Source organism: Gymnoscopelus microlampas (genome assembly GCF_963454915.1).
Source record: "Gymnoscopelus microlampas genome assembly, chromosome: 18".
Taxonomy (NCBI): domain Eukaryota; kingdom Metazoa; phylum Chordata; class Actinopteri; order Myctophiformes; family Myctophidae; genus Gymnoscopelus; species Gymnoscopelus microlampas.
In genome coordinates, this window is record NC_139955.1 from 47,593,244 (window position 1) to 47,608,046 (window position 14,803).

The window sequence follows — 14,803 nt, forward strand, 5'->3', positions numbered from 1 at the left end:
GTTCTATTTCTTTGGGCTATTTTTGAATAGCCCAAAGTCTAAAATAATGCTTTTTTAGCTCAAGTCTAAAAATGACACAGTTCCAGGTCTTAATGGGTTAATACATGATTTATGAAGTCTTAATAGCCCTACATGTTAAAGATTTTTTGTTAAATATATACGTTAAAAATCATTTACAAATGATTTACTACGCATTCAATTACATTATTTAATGATGAATACAATTGAGTAGAAATAATGTTTTAATGTGATATTATCAACAAGTTATTATATATTATTTCATAAGTGCTACCAGACCATTTTATGTGGCTGTATCAGTTTAAAATTAAAACTCCAGAGAGCCCCCCCCAACATAATCATATTTGAAAATAGCGTTGTGAACGTGTAGATCAGCTATTCTCTAAATGTTTGCCTCTTTCTTAGGTAATATTTGACCATTTGGCCAATGTTGACCAATTGTTATAGTATAGTTTGTTGATTAATTTTGACGGAATGAATAATTTATTTCACAGGTGTTAAAAAGGTATTAAAAGCTCTTTGTAAATGTGCAGATGCCCTGTATACACTGTATGTTGGTGTTAACCGTTGAGTGAGAAAACAATGTTGCACATTAAGCTAATCATCTGGAGACCCCACAGGTTGAGAACCACTGGTCTAACTGGTCTTGAGAAGCACTAGTCTAACTTTCAGCACCATGGACAGCAGCCCTTTGTCAAAATATGCCCAAAAAAAACTGTTGCTCTGCTATGTGCAAATAAACCACCACGTAGCTCAGTATGTGTCTGCACACAGAGACCAAACAAAAGCAACATCACACACACACATGGTGACTGGCTGTTAAACGATGAACAATGAGAGGATTAACATTATACAAAGCATTACAATTATGGTCTGAGAGAGAGAGAGAGAGAGAGAGAGAGAGAGAGAGAGAGAGAGAGAGAGAGAGAGAGAGAGAGAGAGAGAGAGAGAGAGAGAGAGAGAGAGAGAGAGAGACCTTAAATGGGAGACGAACACCTGCTCCATCATTAAAAGGGCCCATAGCGGGATGTTCTTCCTCAGGCAGCTGAGGAAACTCAACCTGTCTCGTCTGGTTCTGACGCAATTTTATAGAGCCACCACAGAGAGCATTCTCTCCTCGTCCATCTCTGTGTGGTTTGGTTCAGTCTCTGCCCTTGCAAAAAGCAGGTTGCAGAGAATTGTGCGTACAGCAGAGAAGCTGACTGGGCAGAGGCAGCTCTCTGTTAGTGAACTATACAATGCCAGGGTCAGAAAGCGAGCAGGGAAGATCTTCTCGGACCCCTCTCACCCTGGAAACAGTTTCATTAAAAAACTCCCCTCTGGAAGGCGTTTCCGTTCTATTAAGGCCACGACTACTCGTCACCAGAACAGTTTTTTCCCTAGGGCTATTTCGCTTCGCGTCCTTGTGATACATTTGGCAATAAAGTGATTCTGATTCTGATTCTGATTCTGAGAGAGAGAGAGAGAGAGAGAGAGAGAGAGAGAGAGAGAGAGAGAGAGAGAGAGAGAGAGAGAGAGAGAGAGAGAGAGAGAGAGAGAGAGAGAGGGCAATCTTTGCAGTATAAATGGGCTCTTTGATTGTACCTTAATTTGCAATTTCATTGCTGAAAAACAAGCACAATGGTAAAGCTTTTGTGTAGGACTCAACTGGTTCAGTGATATCTGCACACAGAAGCTTGTCATGATGTAAATTGTTTGTTTTCTTTACCTGAGAGAACTGTATTTAAATAGGACATAGATTGTATTTAAATAGGACATAGATTGTATTTAAAGAGCACATAGAAAAGGCCTTTTGTGAGTCAGCATGAAGTGAGGCCAAGTGAGTTATAGTGTCTGAAATAGTTTTCCTGACAGGATTCATATCAGGATGTCATATCATATCATATCATATCATATCATATCATATCTATGTCACTGGTTCTCATACTTATTTTATGGCTCAGGTCACCGCTGTAAACAACCTTTTCATCCATGTCACCTGAATTACACTGTTACTTTATAGCACCTTACATTCATGTCATATTACGGTACATATATAAATAGCTGCATTGAAAAAACTTAACTATTTGCCTGTCAATGTCACTGTTGAGGGATTTTGCCTGTCAATCATCGCCTCCCCCCCCCCCCCCCCCGACTGCTGCTAAATGGTTGAACTAACAACTCTATTAGTTTAATATGAGAAGATGAAGGCCAATTAGCTTCTCCCTGAGGCCTGTCTGGTCTCATTTCATCTTTTATCTTATAGTTCTACTGCTACTAACCTAGTCTAATAACACTGCTGTCTGCTGCCATTCAAACGAGACATTCTGCAGGAACACGTGTGATAATAATGTCTGCAATGGAAATGTTACTGACACTATTTACTGAGTGGAAATGCTGGAGATTAAACAAAAAAAGAACAAAACAAAAACAAAAAAAATGTCTTGACAGTTCCCTTAAAATTGATAGCAGGCTCGTAATGCTATGAGCTTCCTAGCCGGAGAAAAGACTTACAAGCCGCAGAGATTTTTTTAATAATGTTTTGCCCCATTCCTCCCAAACACAAGATGGTCAGACTCTTAGCTATAGCTGCAGGCTACACATAACATTGATTTACAGTGAAGTGGAATAATAGATGTATGGAGGACCTCAAATAACACTTTGAGGGTCGATTATCATGGTTTGTATAAATGACAGTTTAACTGAGCAACGACAGACAGACAGATGGAGAGGTTAGTATTTATGTCAGAGGCTGTGTCCAAGCACATGTAAACAGAGAGAGAGAGACAGAGAGAGAGAGAGAGAGATACAGCGAGACACAGAGAGAGAGAGAGAGAGAGAGAGAGAGAGAGAGAGAGAGACAGAGAGAGAGAGAGAGAGAGAGATAGATAAGCTCTGCCGTTTTCAGCAGAGCACAGTTGTCATTGCGGCCGCAGGTCTGTGCTACAGTATGAATTATTAATGAAAACCTGTACAGTTCACACTGCTCTTTCTGGAGGCATAAACAGCAAACCTGACGCAGTGGGAGGTTCATTTGACCGGTCAGCAGCAGTGGTGAAATAAAGTACTACATGTCTTTACTTAAGTAAAAGTGTCAATATACCGCAATGTAGAAATACTCTGTTACGTAAAAGTCCGGAATTCAAAATTGACTTAAGTAAAAGTACAAAAGTATTGGCATCAAAATGTACCAAAAGGAGAAAGTACTTATTATGCAGAATGTCCCGTTTCACAAGTTTTCAAATGCATAAACATCTTTTTGAAAGAGATCTACAAGCTCACAACGCGCCGCATCGCGACACGTCGTGAGCCTGTCAGCAGGGAGTGTTGGTCGGGAGGAGTATAGGCCCGAGGCTCTACGTCTCGGTGGAGGCTCCTCACTGGTGAGTCAGTAGGATACAACAGTAGTGACAACCAAGGGGCCAGCCTGACATATTTACAATGAGGCCAATACGGAAGTGAGACAGTTCATATGAATGGCCTGTTTGGCGCTGTTTGGGGATTGTTTTCCGGTTCCTGTTACCGACGTGCTTTTGGGCTTTTATTAGAGATTAAATTCCTGAACAATCGGCTTCATTTTCGGTCTGTAGAAACCAGCGGTCTGGCTTTGTCCATCTCTTTTATACAGTCTATGGTGACAACACACACACACGTGTGTGTGGGGAGGAATTCATTGGCATAACGACTAAAGTGGGGAGAAAAAAGACGAAATCAAAAAGATAGGTGTTCTCTGTTGCATCACCAGGGATGAAAGTGTGTCTTAGAGCAGTGGTTTTCAACCAGTTGTCCGGGGACCACCGGCGGTCCTTGAGGGGGTACCAGGGGGTCCCCAGCAAAACAAGCTAATAGCGTCACAATCATTTTTAACCACCGAGTGCCGCGCCATGAGCTTGTAGATCTGCTATTTTTGAAAAACCTTGAAAGTGTGCATATCTTTGAATATTTATATTTCTTAAAGGGAAAATGAACTGATATCTTTGCTTCCGGGGGTCCCTGGCACAAAACATTTTAAAATGGGGTTCCGCGGCCAAATGTATATCAATTTAGGGGTCCTTGGCATAAAAGAGGTTGAATCTCACTGTCTTAGAGGAAAAATAAGCCTGAAAGTGAGAATGAAGGTGCTCAGCGCTCAGCACGAACCGCAGGCTGCCAAACTGCTTTGGCTGTGAGAAGGAAACACCGCAGGGTTATTGTGTGTGTGTGTGTGTGTGTGTGTGTGTGTGTGTGTGTGTGTGTGTGTGTGTGTGTGTGTGTGTGTGTGTGTGTGTGTGTGTGCGTGTGCGTGTATGTGTGTTGTGTGTGCCAATCCATCCTTTATTGTGTGTATGAGGCTGGAGCAACGTTACACTGAAAGCTGTTGTAAGCCTTTTGTAATGTTTGCTGCTGAGAGCTGTAGGAAAGCCCAGTAAACACAGGAGACTGTCACAGCAAATGACAGAGAATGCTCAGCCAGACTCAATCATCCCACACTGGCATAACATTATTTTAATAAGCCTAGATTTACCATGTACTGTGTGCTGTATACCCAGTGGTGGAAAAAATACTTATAATAATATAAATATGAAGTTATAATAATATAAACATGAAGTTAAGTTTCCTTCAGACTATACTGCCACCTCCTGGCCTCATGGAGTCGTTTCGTCTCACACAGGCAGACCATCTGTGCAGTTTGTGCAGAACATGATGGACACGGAACTTCATCTTTCATTGGTGTGTCGCCCGGTTTGCGCCAAAACCCTGACCTTTAACATCACAAAAAACTATGCCTAATCCTAACCCTAACCATAACCTTAACACTAACCTCACAAACATTGCCTACACCCATTGGTGTAAAGCAACTTAAGTACATTTACTTAAGTACATTTACTTAAGTACTGTTACTTAAGTACAATGTTGAGGTGCATTTACTTTACTGGAGTATTTCTAATTTTCAATGCTTCTACTTCTACTCCACTAGCTCCCATTTGACAGAGTCAGGTTACTACTCCACAACATCTCAGAGGCAAATATCGTATATTTTATTCCACTACAATTATTTGACAACTTTAGTTACTAGTTACTTTGTAGATTTAGATTATTATTACAAAACATACATTAACCACTTCAGCCCTATATACATTTCGGCCATTTGAGAATAGCAGATCTACAAGCTCATTGTGAGCTTGTAGATCCGCTATTGTCAAAAGATTTCTTTGGAAACTTGTGAAAACCTGTGAAATGCGACATTCTGCATAATGACTGAGTACTTTTACTTTTGTTACTTTTAAGTACATTTTGATGCCAATACTTGTGCTCTTATTTAAGTGAATTCTGAATACCAGACTTTTACTTGTAGCAGACTATTTCTACCTTGCAGTATTGATACTTAATAAAAGTTGAGTACTTTTTTCCACCACTGACGCACGCACGCACGCACGCACGCACGCAATCTCCATGCTGTCAGGCCTCGTGGTTCATTGTCCTCGTGCCCATCGTGCTCCTGTTGTTTCCAGGTGGTTCCCGTGGCGCTCAGACACTCACACAGCGCTAAAGCCTAATTTATAATAACGTGTGAGACAAACCCCTGTGATCCATGGACGTCATCTGGAACATCTCACAGACCGTGAACTGAACCACTTGGCTCACATACAGTGTGTACGGTGCCTCCCCGAGTTTTGTTTTACTGTATAACAGGGGTCTTCAACGTTTTCAGGCCTAGGACCCCCTAGCTGAGAGAGAAATGAAGCAGGGACCCCCCTACTCTATATTAAAATTGTGTTTCAGATTAAAGTTTTTTTTTTACGTAGTCTGATCTTTTTTCCCTCTACACCTATATAGCCTCTTTGCCAAAAATAGCCGATCTACAAGCTCTCAACGCCTCGCACTGCGAGGCGTTGAGAGCTTGTAGATCTGCTATTTTCGGCTAATGTTCCCCTCAGGAAAGGGTTCAAGTGGTTAATGTAAAAAAAAAACGAAATCCTATCACACAAAGATTTGGCGGACCCCCTATAGTAGCTCTGAGGACCCCCTGTTGAAGACCCCTGCTGTATAATAATACAAGTTATGTAAGTAGGTTAGCCTTAATTCTGAGCCATGTGGTCCCTATAGAGGTCAGGAGTCTGTCTCCTGTTTCTGTAGCATGAGGTGGCTTGATGGAGTACAAGGAGACCCCCTGGACATGACGCTAGCAGAGACTTACACCCCCCCCCCCCCCCCCCCCCAATCCAACCCTTGATGCTGAGTGTCAAGCAGGGAGGCATAATATGGTCCCATTTGTATAGTCTTTGGTATGATGACCCGGCTGGGGAATCGAACCTCGACCTCCCCATCTCAGGGCGGTCACTGTCCACTGAGCTGGTAAATTGGTTCATAAAACACAAGCTGTGGCTCATTCATTGCTCTGGGTATTTCTACTCAATAGATGGGCTCACTGTCTGAGCGGTGAGACATTAACTGTAATGATGCACTGTTTGCTCAGGGCTCTGGTTCCAGGGCCTCAGGACCTCCTCCCGGGGCCGATGATGATGATGATGATGATGAGGGGACGACGTGAAGACATTCTGTCACACATTTTGGGATAAGAGCTGGAACAGCAGGCTCTCCTCTCCCTGTGACCATGTCCAGAGAGAGAGAGAGAGAGAGAGAGAGAGAGTTTAGGCTGACAGTGTGAGCTGCTAAGAAATTCAAGAGCTATGAGCCAATTAAGTGTCTCACAGCCTGTGAGAAGTTCCAAATTACATCCAATCCACATGCCAAAATAAAATTATAGTATAAATTAGGCTGCAATGTCGAGCGTCTCATTAATTCTCAGAGCTGTGATTGGTTGACTGGCCCTGAGGGGGGGGGGGGGGGGGGGGGGCCCTGAGGGGGGGGGGGGGGGGTACAGAGTGTTCTGCATGTCTGCACTGACAGGTGAGTCAGTAGGATACAACAGCAGTGACAACACACACATGTGTGTGGGGAGGAATTAATTGACATAACGACTAAATTATGGAGAAAAACTAAATACATATAAAGTGTGACCATATAGGTCACATAGCAACAGCTGCTACAGGAGATGTTGAAGGAAGTCAAGCTGAGAATCTGAACATAATTTGAAGACATATTTAGTCATTTCTCATATCTTACAGGGGATCTCCATACGCACTCCCAAAAAGTCTTCAACAGGGGGTCCGGGACCCCTAGGAGGTCCTCAGAGTTACTACAGGGGGTCCGCTAAATCTTTGTGTGAAGTTTTTTTTTTTTTTTTACATTAACCACTTGAACACTAGCATCCCTTTTCTGAGGAGAACTTTAGCCAAAAAAAGCAGATCTACAAGCTCACAACGCCTCGCGCTGCGAGGCGTTGTGAGCTTGTAGATCTGCTATTTTTGGCAAAGAGTTATAGATGTAGAGGGAAAAAAGTTTATCTGAAACACAATTGTATACAATATAGAGGGGGTCCCTGCTTCATCTCTCTCTCAGCTAGGGGGTCCTTGGCCTGAAAACGTTGAAGACCCCTGGTCTAGAGCTATATATTGTTGCTGTCGTACAGAAACCTTGTATCTCCATATTTCAACTTTTTTTATGTATTTTTTTGTGTCAATTAATGCCCTACTTCATCATACAAGAGTGTCGCACAAAAGTAGTGACAATAACCCATCTACATTTGCGAGGCGTTGAGAGCTTGTAGGTTGTCTATTTTCACCATTTTAGATTGTTAAAAAAGGAACTGTTTCGGATTTACAAAGTTTCCAGACAAGTCTTTGTCTTTACCTGGCTGAACCCCATCTGACATGTTTTGTTCCAAACCTGAGATGATTACTGCTACTCTATGGAGAGTACAAGAGAGAGTACAAATCCTTTTAATACAAACGCTGGTCCCTTGAGAGATGCTGGATTTAGGCCTGTAACAGAAGACCCTTCAGTCCAGACAGACAGGCAGACAGACAGACAGACAGACAGGCTATCGTCACCAGAGGAAACAGAAGAATAGCCTGTTATCTTCAAGAGCGATCGGCCTCAATGTCATCCTCTGAGGAGGACGAGAGCACAAAACCCTTTAACTCATACAATCTGTGTCACTTTAAGATTTATTTGGCTAGAAAAAAATAGCAGATCTACAAGCTCAGAGCGCGGCACTGAGTGCCGCGCTATGAGCTTGTAGATCTGCTATTTTTTTTTAAATTGTGACATTTTTTTCAAATCTTTATTACATTATTTATATTCTACAAATGTTTCTGAAAATAACGTATGTTGCTATATCAGTGGTGCTCCAACTTGTCCATGTCAAGGACCCCCAAAATGATATGTATTTGGCCGTAGACCAGGGACCCCCAGAAGCACAGATCAGAGTTATGTATTCAAATATTTGCACACATTTTCAAGGTTTTTCAAAAATAGCAGATCTACAAGCTCATTGGAGTTCTACTGGATCTCTTCTCCACTAGTCCCTACCTCACCCTATCTAGTTTTTATTTGTTGACGCAATTGTCAATGTATTTAGTCACATAGTTCTTGTCATCACAGCTTAATCTATATTTAGTTTATTTACTTTTCGTCAGTGAAAACAGGGAGTCGACTGTAATTTATTGTCATTGTTTTAGTGGACAAAAAGAACACTGATTCCATGTGAAAGATGAGTTAGGTTAGAGATGGGGCATGACATCTATACTCCACCCTGGAGTCATTCAGTCAGGCTGGTACTGAGTTAGAGCTTAGAGTTATGGAAATGAGCTTATGATGCGTAGGAGTTCATTTTCTGCCTGATTCTGCCCAGTAGGTGTTCTGTTGGGCCTGGACCATCTCCCCCTCTCTCTCTCTCTCTCTCTCTCTCTCTCTCTCTCTCTCTCTCTCTCTCTCTCTCTCTCTCCAGGACATCTGGGCACCTTGATGTAAAATTGGCAATTTTGTCCAAAAATGTAAAACAAAATCTATATTTAAAAAATGGTCTTAAGTAATGTAAAGCATACATGATGTGAACATATACGGTACATCATTATCAGACTTAATTTCATCCTTCAGCTTTTGCTTATGTCCAAGAATGACTGGAAATACAGGTTTTGTAGCAATTTGTAGAAATTGTAGAAATATTAAACTGCCTCCTTCAGGGTATGATATATACCCTGAATACATAGATATATATGATATATACACTTATATATATTGATAATATTGATGGTTGCGTTTTTTTGGGCCTGTACTGCTTTAATAATTCAGAGTTGAATTTGTATCTATGTTGATTGCTGATATTACGTTTCGTTTGCATGATTAAACTGTAAGTAAACAGCACTTTTACACTGCATTGTCCATTGTCAAGTTCATACTCAATCGTGGCAGTTTTTCAGTATGTTATTTAATTTTGTGATACACGGTATTGTATAGTCATGGGGGGGCGGGGGGTGGCAAACTTGAGCTTTACTTGGAACTCCAGAATTGCTAAATGAAGAGGGGTTTAACACAAAAATGCAACTTCCCCATTTGATATGGTGGTTATTTTTAACTTCCTGCAAACTTGCATATGACTCATCTACGGTGCTATAAGAGCTCTGAACTCCTCAGTGTTCACTGACCACAGTTAGAACAAGACATTTCTCTGACTGACGTCTCTTCAACACTTTGAAACAGGTATCTTTTATTTTACTTTCTTTATTATATAGACATGAATGCTATCTAGAATGTAGAGCTTTTTAAAACTTATTTTAACATAAATAAATATATCACTTACAAAATATTGATGTGTGATATTTCATCAGCTGTATGAAACATGTATGAAACATTTTGACAATATAAATCTCGTAAGGGGGTCCCTGTCACCAAAATAATGTCAGTATAATAATACATGGCCTGTTAAAACAAAGCATTAACCTTTGTTTTGTTATTTTAGGTTTCAGGACGATGGAGATTATGACCACAACTGCTGTTTATCACAATAAAGAGATGGATATGTCTGGTGGAAACGTCTCTTTCAAGATCATGTCCCTCGCCATTTTCAGCCTGGTCTGTGTGCTCGGCGTGTTGGGGAACGGTGTGGTCATCTGGGCGACGGGCTTCAAAATGAAGAAAACCGTCAACACCGTTTGGTACCTCAACCTCGCTGTGGCCGACTTCCTGGTTACAGCGTTCCTGCCCCTGAGAATCACACACACGGCTCTGGACGACCACTGGCCTTTTGGCAAATTCATGTGCAAAATGGACCATATCGTGTTCTTCATGAGCATGTATGCCAGCATCTTCATCCTGGTGGTGATCAGTGTTGACAGATGTGTATGTGTGGTGTGTCCAGTGTGGGCCCAGAACCACCGCAGCGTCAGAAAGGCGTCTTGGGTGAGTCTCGGTGTCTGGGTGCTGGGCTTCGCTCTCAGTGCCCCTTACTTCATCTTCATCTACTTCAGCGGAACAAAGCCCTCCTACCGTGGTAAGGACATCATCTGGTGCTACCACAACGTTGCACCCACCGGTGACCTCAGTACACCTGAAGTGAATCAGTTGGCGGACTTTCGATTTGGGGTCATGATCATGACTCACTTCCTCATGGGATTCGTGGTCCCTTTCACCGTCATCGTCTCCTGCTATTCTGTCATCATCTACCGGCTCAGGAACAATCGCTCGCTGGCCGGCCAATCACGCCGCCCTTTAAAAATCATAGCCACTGTTATCATCACATTTTTCCTGTGCTGGGCCCCCTATCAAATCATGTATCAGATTGCTTTTGTGAATTTCCTGGTGACAGTGCGCAGTGTAACACTGGATCATGTGATCACCATCGGGATCCCCATAACCACCGGCCTGGCACTACTCAACAGCTGCCTGAACCCGCTGCTGTACGTGTTCATGGGTCAGGATTTCAAGGCTGTATTCCGCAGCTCTATCCTAAAGGTTCTGGAGAAAGCCTTCACTGAAGAGCTGCCTCAGACCAACACTTACACAAACCCAGGGAGTACCTGTCAAGAGACTTACTTGTCTGAGACTCAGGTTTAGGATTGTCTTTTAATTAGCCCCATTTGGAACCTCTCCCTCCGCTATATAGCTCCGAGATGAGGGCCCACATTACTCGGTGCCTGTGGGGGCGACACCGGTGAATATTTTCCACTATGAATGATTCTTATAGCCTGACACTCAGCCTGAATCTTCATTTGGTTTCATTCACTCCATCATTCAGTCTGAAAGGCCTCTCAGTGCTTTGGCGAATGGTTCATACTGGATTATCCCGATCCCGATTGGTCGTTTAGATTTGCAAACAAAAAAAAAACGCCTTTTACAGCGTCACCAGACCCTGAATGCGAGGCAAGCGATTTCCTCATTTTAGGGGCTGGAGCCAGGCTATGATTCTTACCCTTTTCCGTATAGCTTATCCAAAAAGTGAAAGTCGTCCCCCCTGCTCTCAGATGTTTTAGCACTCAAGAAAATTTAACCGACGGATTGAAACAGCGTTTAAATCGCTTTTTTAGTCACCCTGTGGCATGTTTTCCCAAAGCAATCTTACGGGAGCAGTACTGCACATGCGGACGGGGGTTGACTAGCCACAGGCTGACTAAATAAGCGATTTAAACGCTGGTTTCAACCCGTCACTTAGATTTTCTTTTCCGCTAGAAGTTAAAACATCTGAGAGTAGGGGGTGCAACCTTTACGTTTTGGATACGATGTGCGGAAAAGGGTAAGAATCATGCATAGTGGAAAATATTCACCGGTGTCGCCTCCCACAGGAACCCGAGAATGTTTGTACCTCATCTCAGAGCTATACATTGGAGGGAGGTTGGAGGTTTCCGATTGGAGCTATTTTTGAATGTACTTTAATATGTAAATGGATTTACATATTAAAGTACCTGCCACTGACTTTAGACAAGAGTGTCAGCACAGCACGCCGTCCAGCTAAGCTATTCCCTGGGGAGTTGGACGACGTCACAGCTCCGACCCCAGGGGGTCGTGCCACAATGGGCGAGTTAATGTTGTAAGTAAATGTTGAATAACCACCGTTGTATATATTGGGTGCACATATAGGCCTGTATTTTATAGTAAATGGTTTTATTATAGGGAACGATTTATCTGTGTCTAAGTGCCTTGTGAAATGACCTGTTGTAGAGTAACACTGTTTTGTCTCATCCTTTTATTATTATTCTGTAGCTCTGTTATATGGTGGGTTTACTAGGCATGTTATGGACTGTCATTACGGGGCCTGGACAGGAGGGGGCACCAGTACACTAGGACGAGGAGTTAAGGTAGCCAGTAGGAAGTACCCGCCCACTAGGGCAGGAGATGTATGTTGGCGCTCGTTCTACATGTATGTGTCCATGGCTGGAGAATAAACAAGCAGCCTACCGGTTGATACAGTATCCATTGTGTGGCGTCTTTTATATGCAATATACTACATATGGCGACGAGGACAAATCGGAAGAAGTGTTCGAGTGAAAGGAGATTGCGGTGTTTTGAGTAAAAGAAGTCTTAGCACGTTGTTACGGACATATGTCGGCGGGGTCGTCGGATGATGACGGTGTTGTTGTGAACGAAAACAGTGTTGGGAATCCGAGCGGCTCGGTGCAGGCGGTGGTGTCCGTGAAGATGGCTGGAACAGTGGGATCGGTAGCACACTTTGACAGTGGCGTGCAGACGTGGGAGGAATACTGTGAAATCCTCGACCATTTTTTCATTGCAAATGAGGTTACGAATGCTGAGAAGAAACGGGCCATTTTGCTAAGCTGTGTGGGCGCACAGACCTACACGTTAATGAGAAACTTGTTAAGTCCTGATCGCCCAGGAGCGAAATCTTATGAGGAGTTGGTGACACTGCTGAAAACTCATTTCAACCCAAAACCAAGTGAAATAGTACAGCGGTGGAAGTTTAACTCCAGGGACAGGAGGCCAGGGGAAAATGTTGTGGAATATGTGGCGGAGCTACGGAAGCTCGCCCAGGACTGCAATTTTGGAGATACTCTCACGGTGATGTTGAGAGATCGTTTAGTTTGTGGGATCAACGAGGACAGTATTCAGCGGAGGCTGCTCTCGGAGGATGGCTTAACTTTTGACACTGCGTTGAGGAAGGCGCAGGCCATGGAGGCGGCTAACAAGGACATCAAGGAGTTAAACAGCGCGCGGGAAGGCGCAAAATGGAGTCGTGCTGCGGAAGGAACGGTAAACAAAGTGACTGATGTCCGGCCGAAGCCGCCTGCCAAATATGGTAAATGCTTCAGATGTGGGGGAACTACCCACTTGGCGAATGACTGTAGATTTGCAGATGAAAAGTGTCATAACTGTGGGAAAGTGGGACACATTAGGAGGGCCTGTAAGTCAAAGCCAGGTGAAAATGTGAGTACTCAAAACACATGGAAGAAAAGGGAAGAGAGAGGGAGATTTGAGAAAAAGGCGCATTTCATTCAAGAGGAAAGGGAGGATAGTAATGAGGAGGAGGATGTTTTCACTGTATACAGCATAGATAGTACAGAGGACGTAGTCACTGTGTACAATATAGACCAGGAGATAATCATTCCTAGAGAAGAACCCCTAAGGCAGAAATTGAGGGTGAATGGAACACCAATGACTTATGAGGTAGACACAGGTTGTGGATATACAATAATGTCAACAGGGGAATTTCAGAATTTGGGAAAGCAGGCCAGGACACCCAAGTTGAAGCAGTGCAGAATACAATTGAGAACTTACAGTGGACATCCAGTACCAGTGATAGGTGCAGCTTATGTGAAAGTCGAGTATAAAGACAGGACAAAGTCATTACCAGTGGTAGTAGTGGAAGGAGTAGGACCAAGCCTGGTAGGACGAGGGTGGATAAAAGCGCTGGGGGTGGATTGGCAAAGGGTAAATACAGTAGCAGAACAGGAAGTAAGAGTGCAGGACGTGTTGATGAGACATGAGACAGTGTTCAAAGAGGAGCTGGGAAAGTTGCAGGGATTCAAGGCAAAGATACACGTAGACAGTGATGCCAAGCCCCAATTCTATAAACCAAGGTCAGTGCCATTTGCTATGAAACAAAAGGTGGAGGCAGAAATAGATCGGTTGCAGAAGGAGAAAATAATAGAACCAGTGACATTCTCAGAATGGGCCGCACCCATAGTCCCGGTGTTGAAGCCCGATACGACAGTTAGGCTGTGTGGGGACTACAAGTTAACTGTAAATAAAGTGTCTTCACTAGAACAGTACCCCATTCCAAAAATGGAAGACATGTTTGCAACCCTAGGAGAGGGTGCAAAATACACTAAGTTAGATATGAGCCATGCATATCAACAGATAGTTTTAGATGAAGACTCCAAGAAATATGTCACAGTTAATACACACAAGGGGCTCTTTGTGTACACCAGGTTACCATTTGGGGTTAGTTCGAGTCCAGCTATTTTCCAGCGTACTATGGAGGGGGTGTTAAGGGGCATCCCTCAAGTAGCGGTGTACTTAGACGATATCATACTGACTGGAAAGGATGACCAGGATCATCTAAAAATACTAGACTCGGTGCTACAGCGTCTGAAGGAGGCGGGACTGCGCTTAAAGAGAAGCAAGTGCCAGTTCATGGAGAGAGAAGTGACATTTCTAGGGCATCGAGTGGACACCACAGGCATTCACCCAGTGCCAGCGAAGGTGAAAGCGGTGCAGCAAGCACCTACACCATCATCAGTGACAGAGCTGAAAGGATACCTAGGACTCTTGAATTTCTATAACAAGTTCTTGCCGAATCTGTCTACATTACTAGCACCGTTGCACAAGCTGCTGAGAAAGGAGGTGCCGTGGTCATGGGGACCAGAACAAGAAGCAGCATTCAACTTGTCAAAAGAACTGTTACAGTCCAGCAGTGTATTGGTGCACTATGATGAAACCAAGGAGTTGATACTAGCCTGTGACGCGTCAC

The 14,803-nt window shown here is 43.3% G+C and overlaps 1 protein-coding gene across 1 annotated transcript; it reads left to right on the forward strand.

Annotated features, from left to right (window-relative positions):
• Nucleotides 1-9,852: 9,852 nt before the first annotated feature.
• Nucleotides 9,853-10,935, forward strand: LOC311034120 (chemerin-like receptor 1; the record flags this gene model as incomplete). Its single annotated transcript, XM_084041864.1, has 1 exon — nucleotides 9,853-10,935. The coding sequence occupies one exon, from the start codon at nucleotides 9,853-9,855 to the stop codon at nucleotides 10,933-10,935; it is 1,083 nt and encodes a 360-aa protein (XP_083897990.1).
• Nucleotides 10,936-14,803: the final 3,868 nt, after the last annotated feature.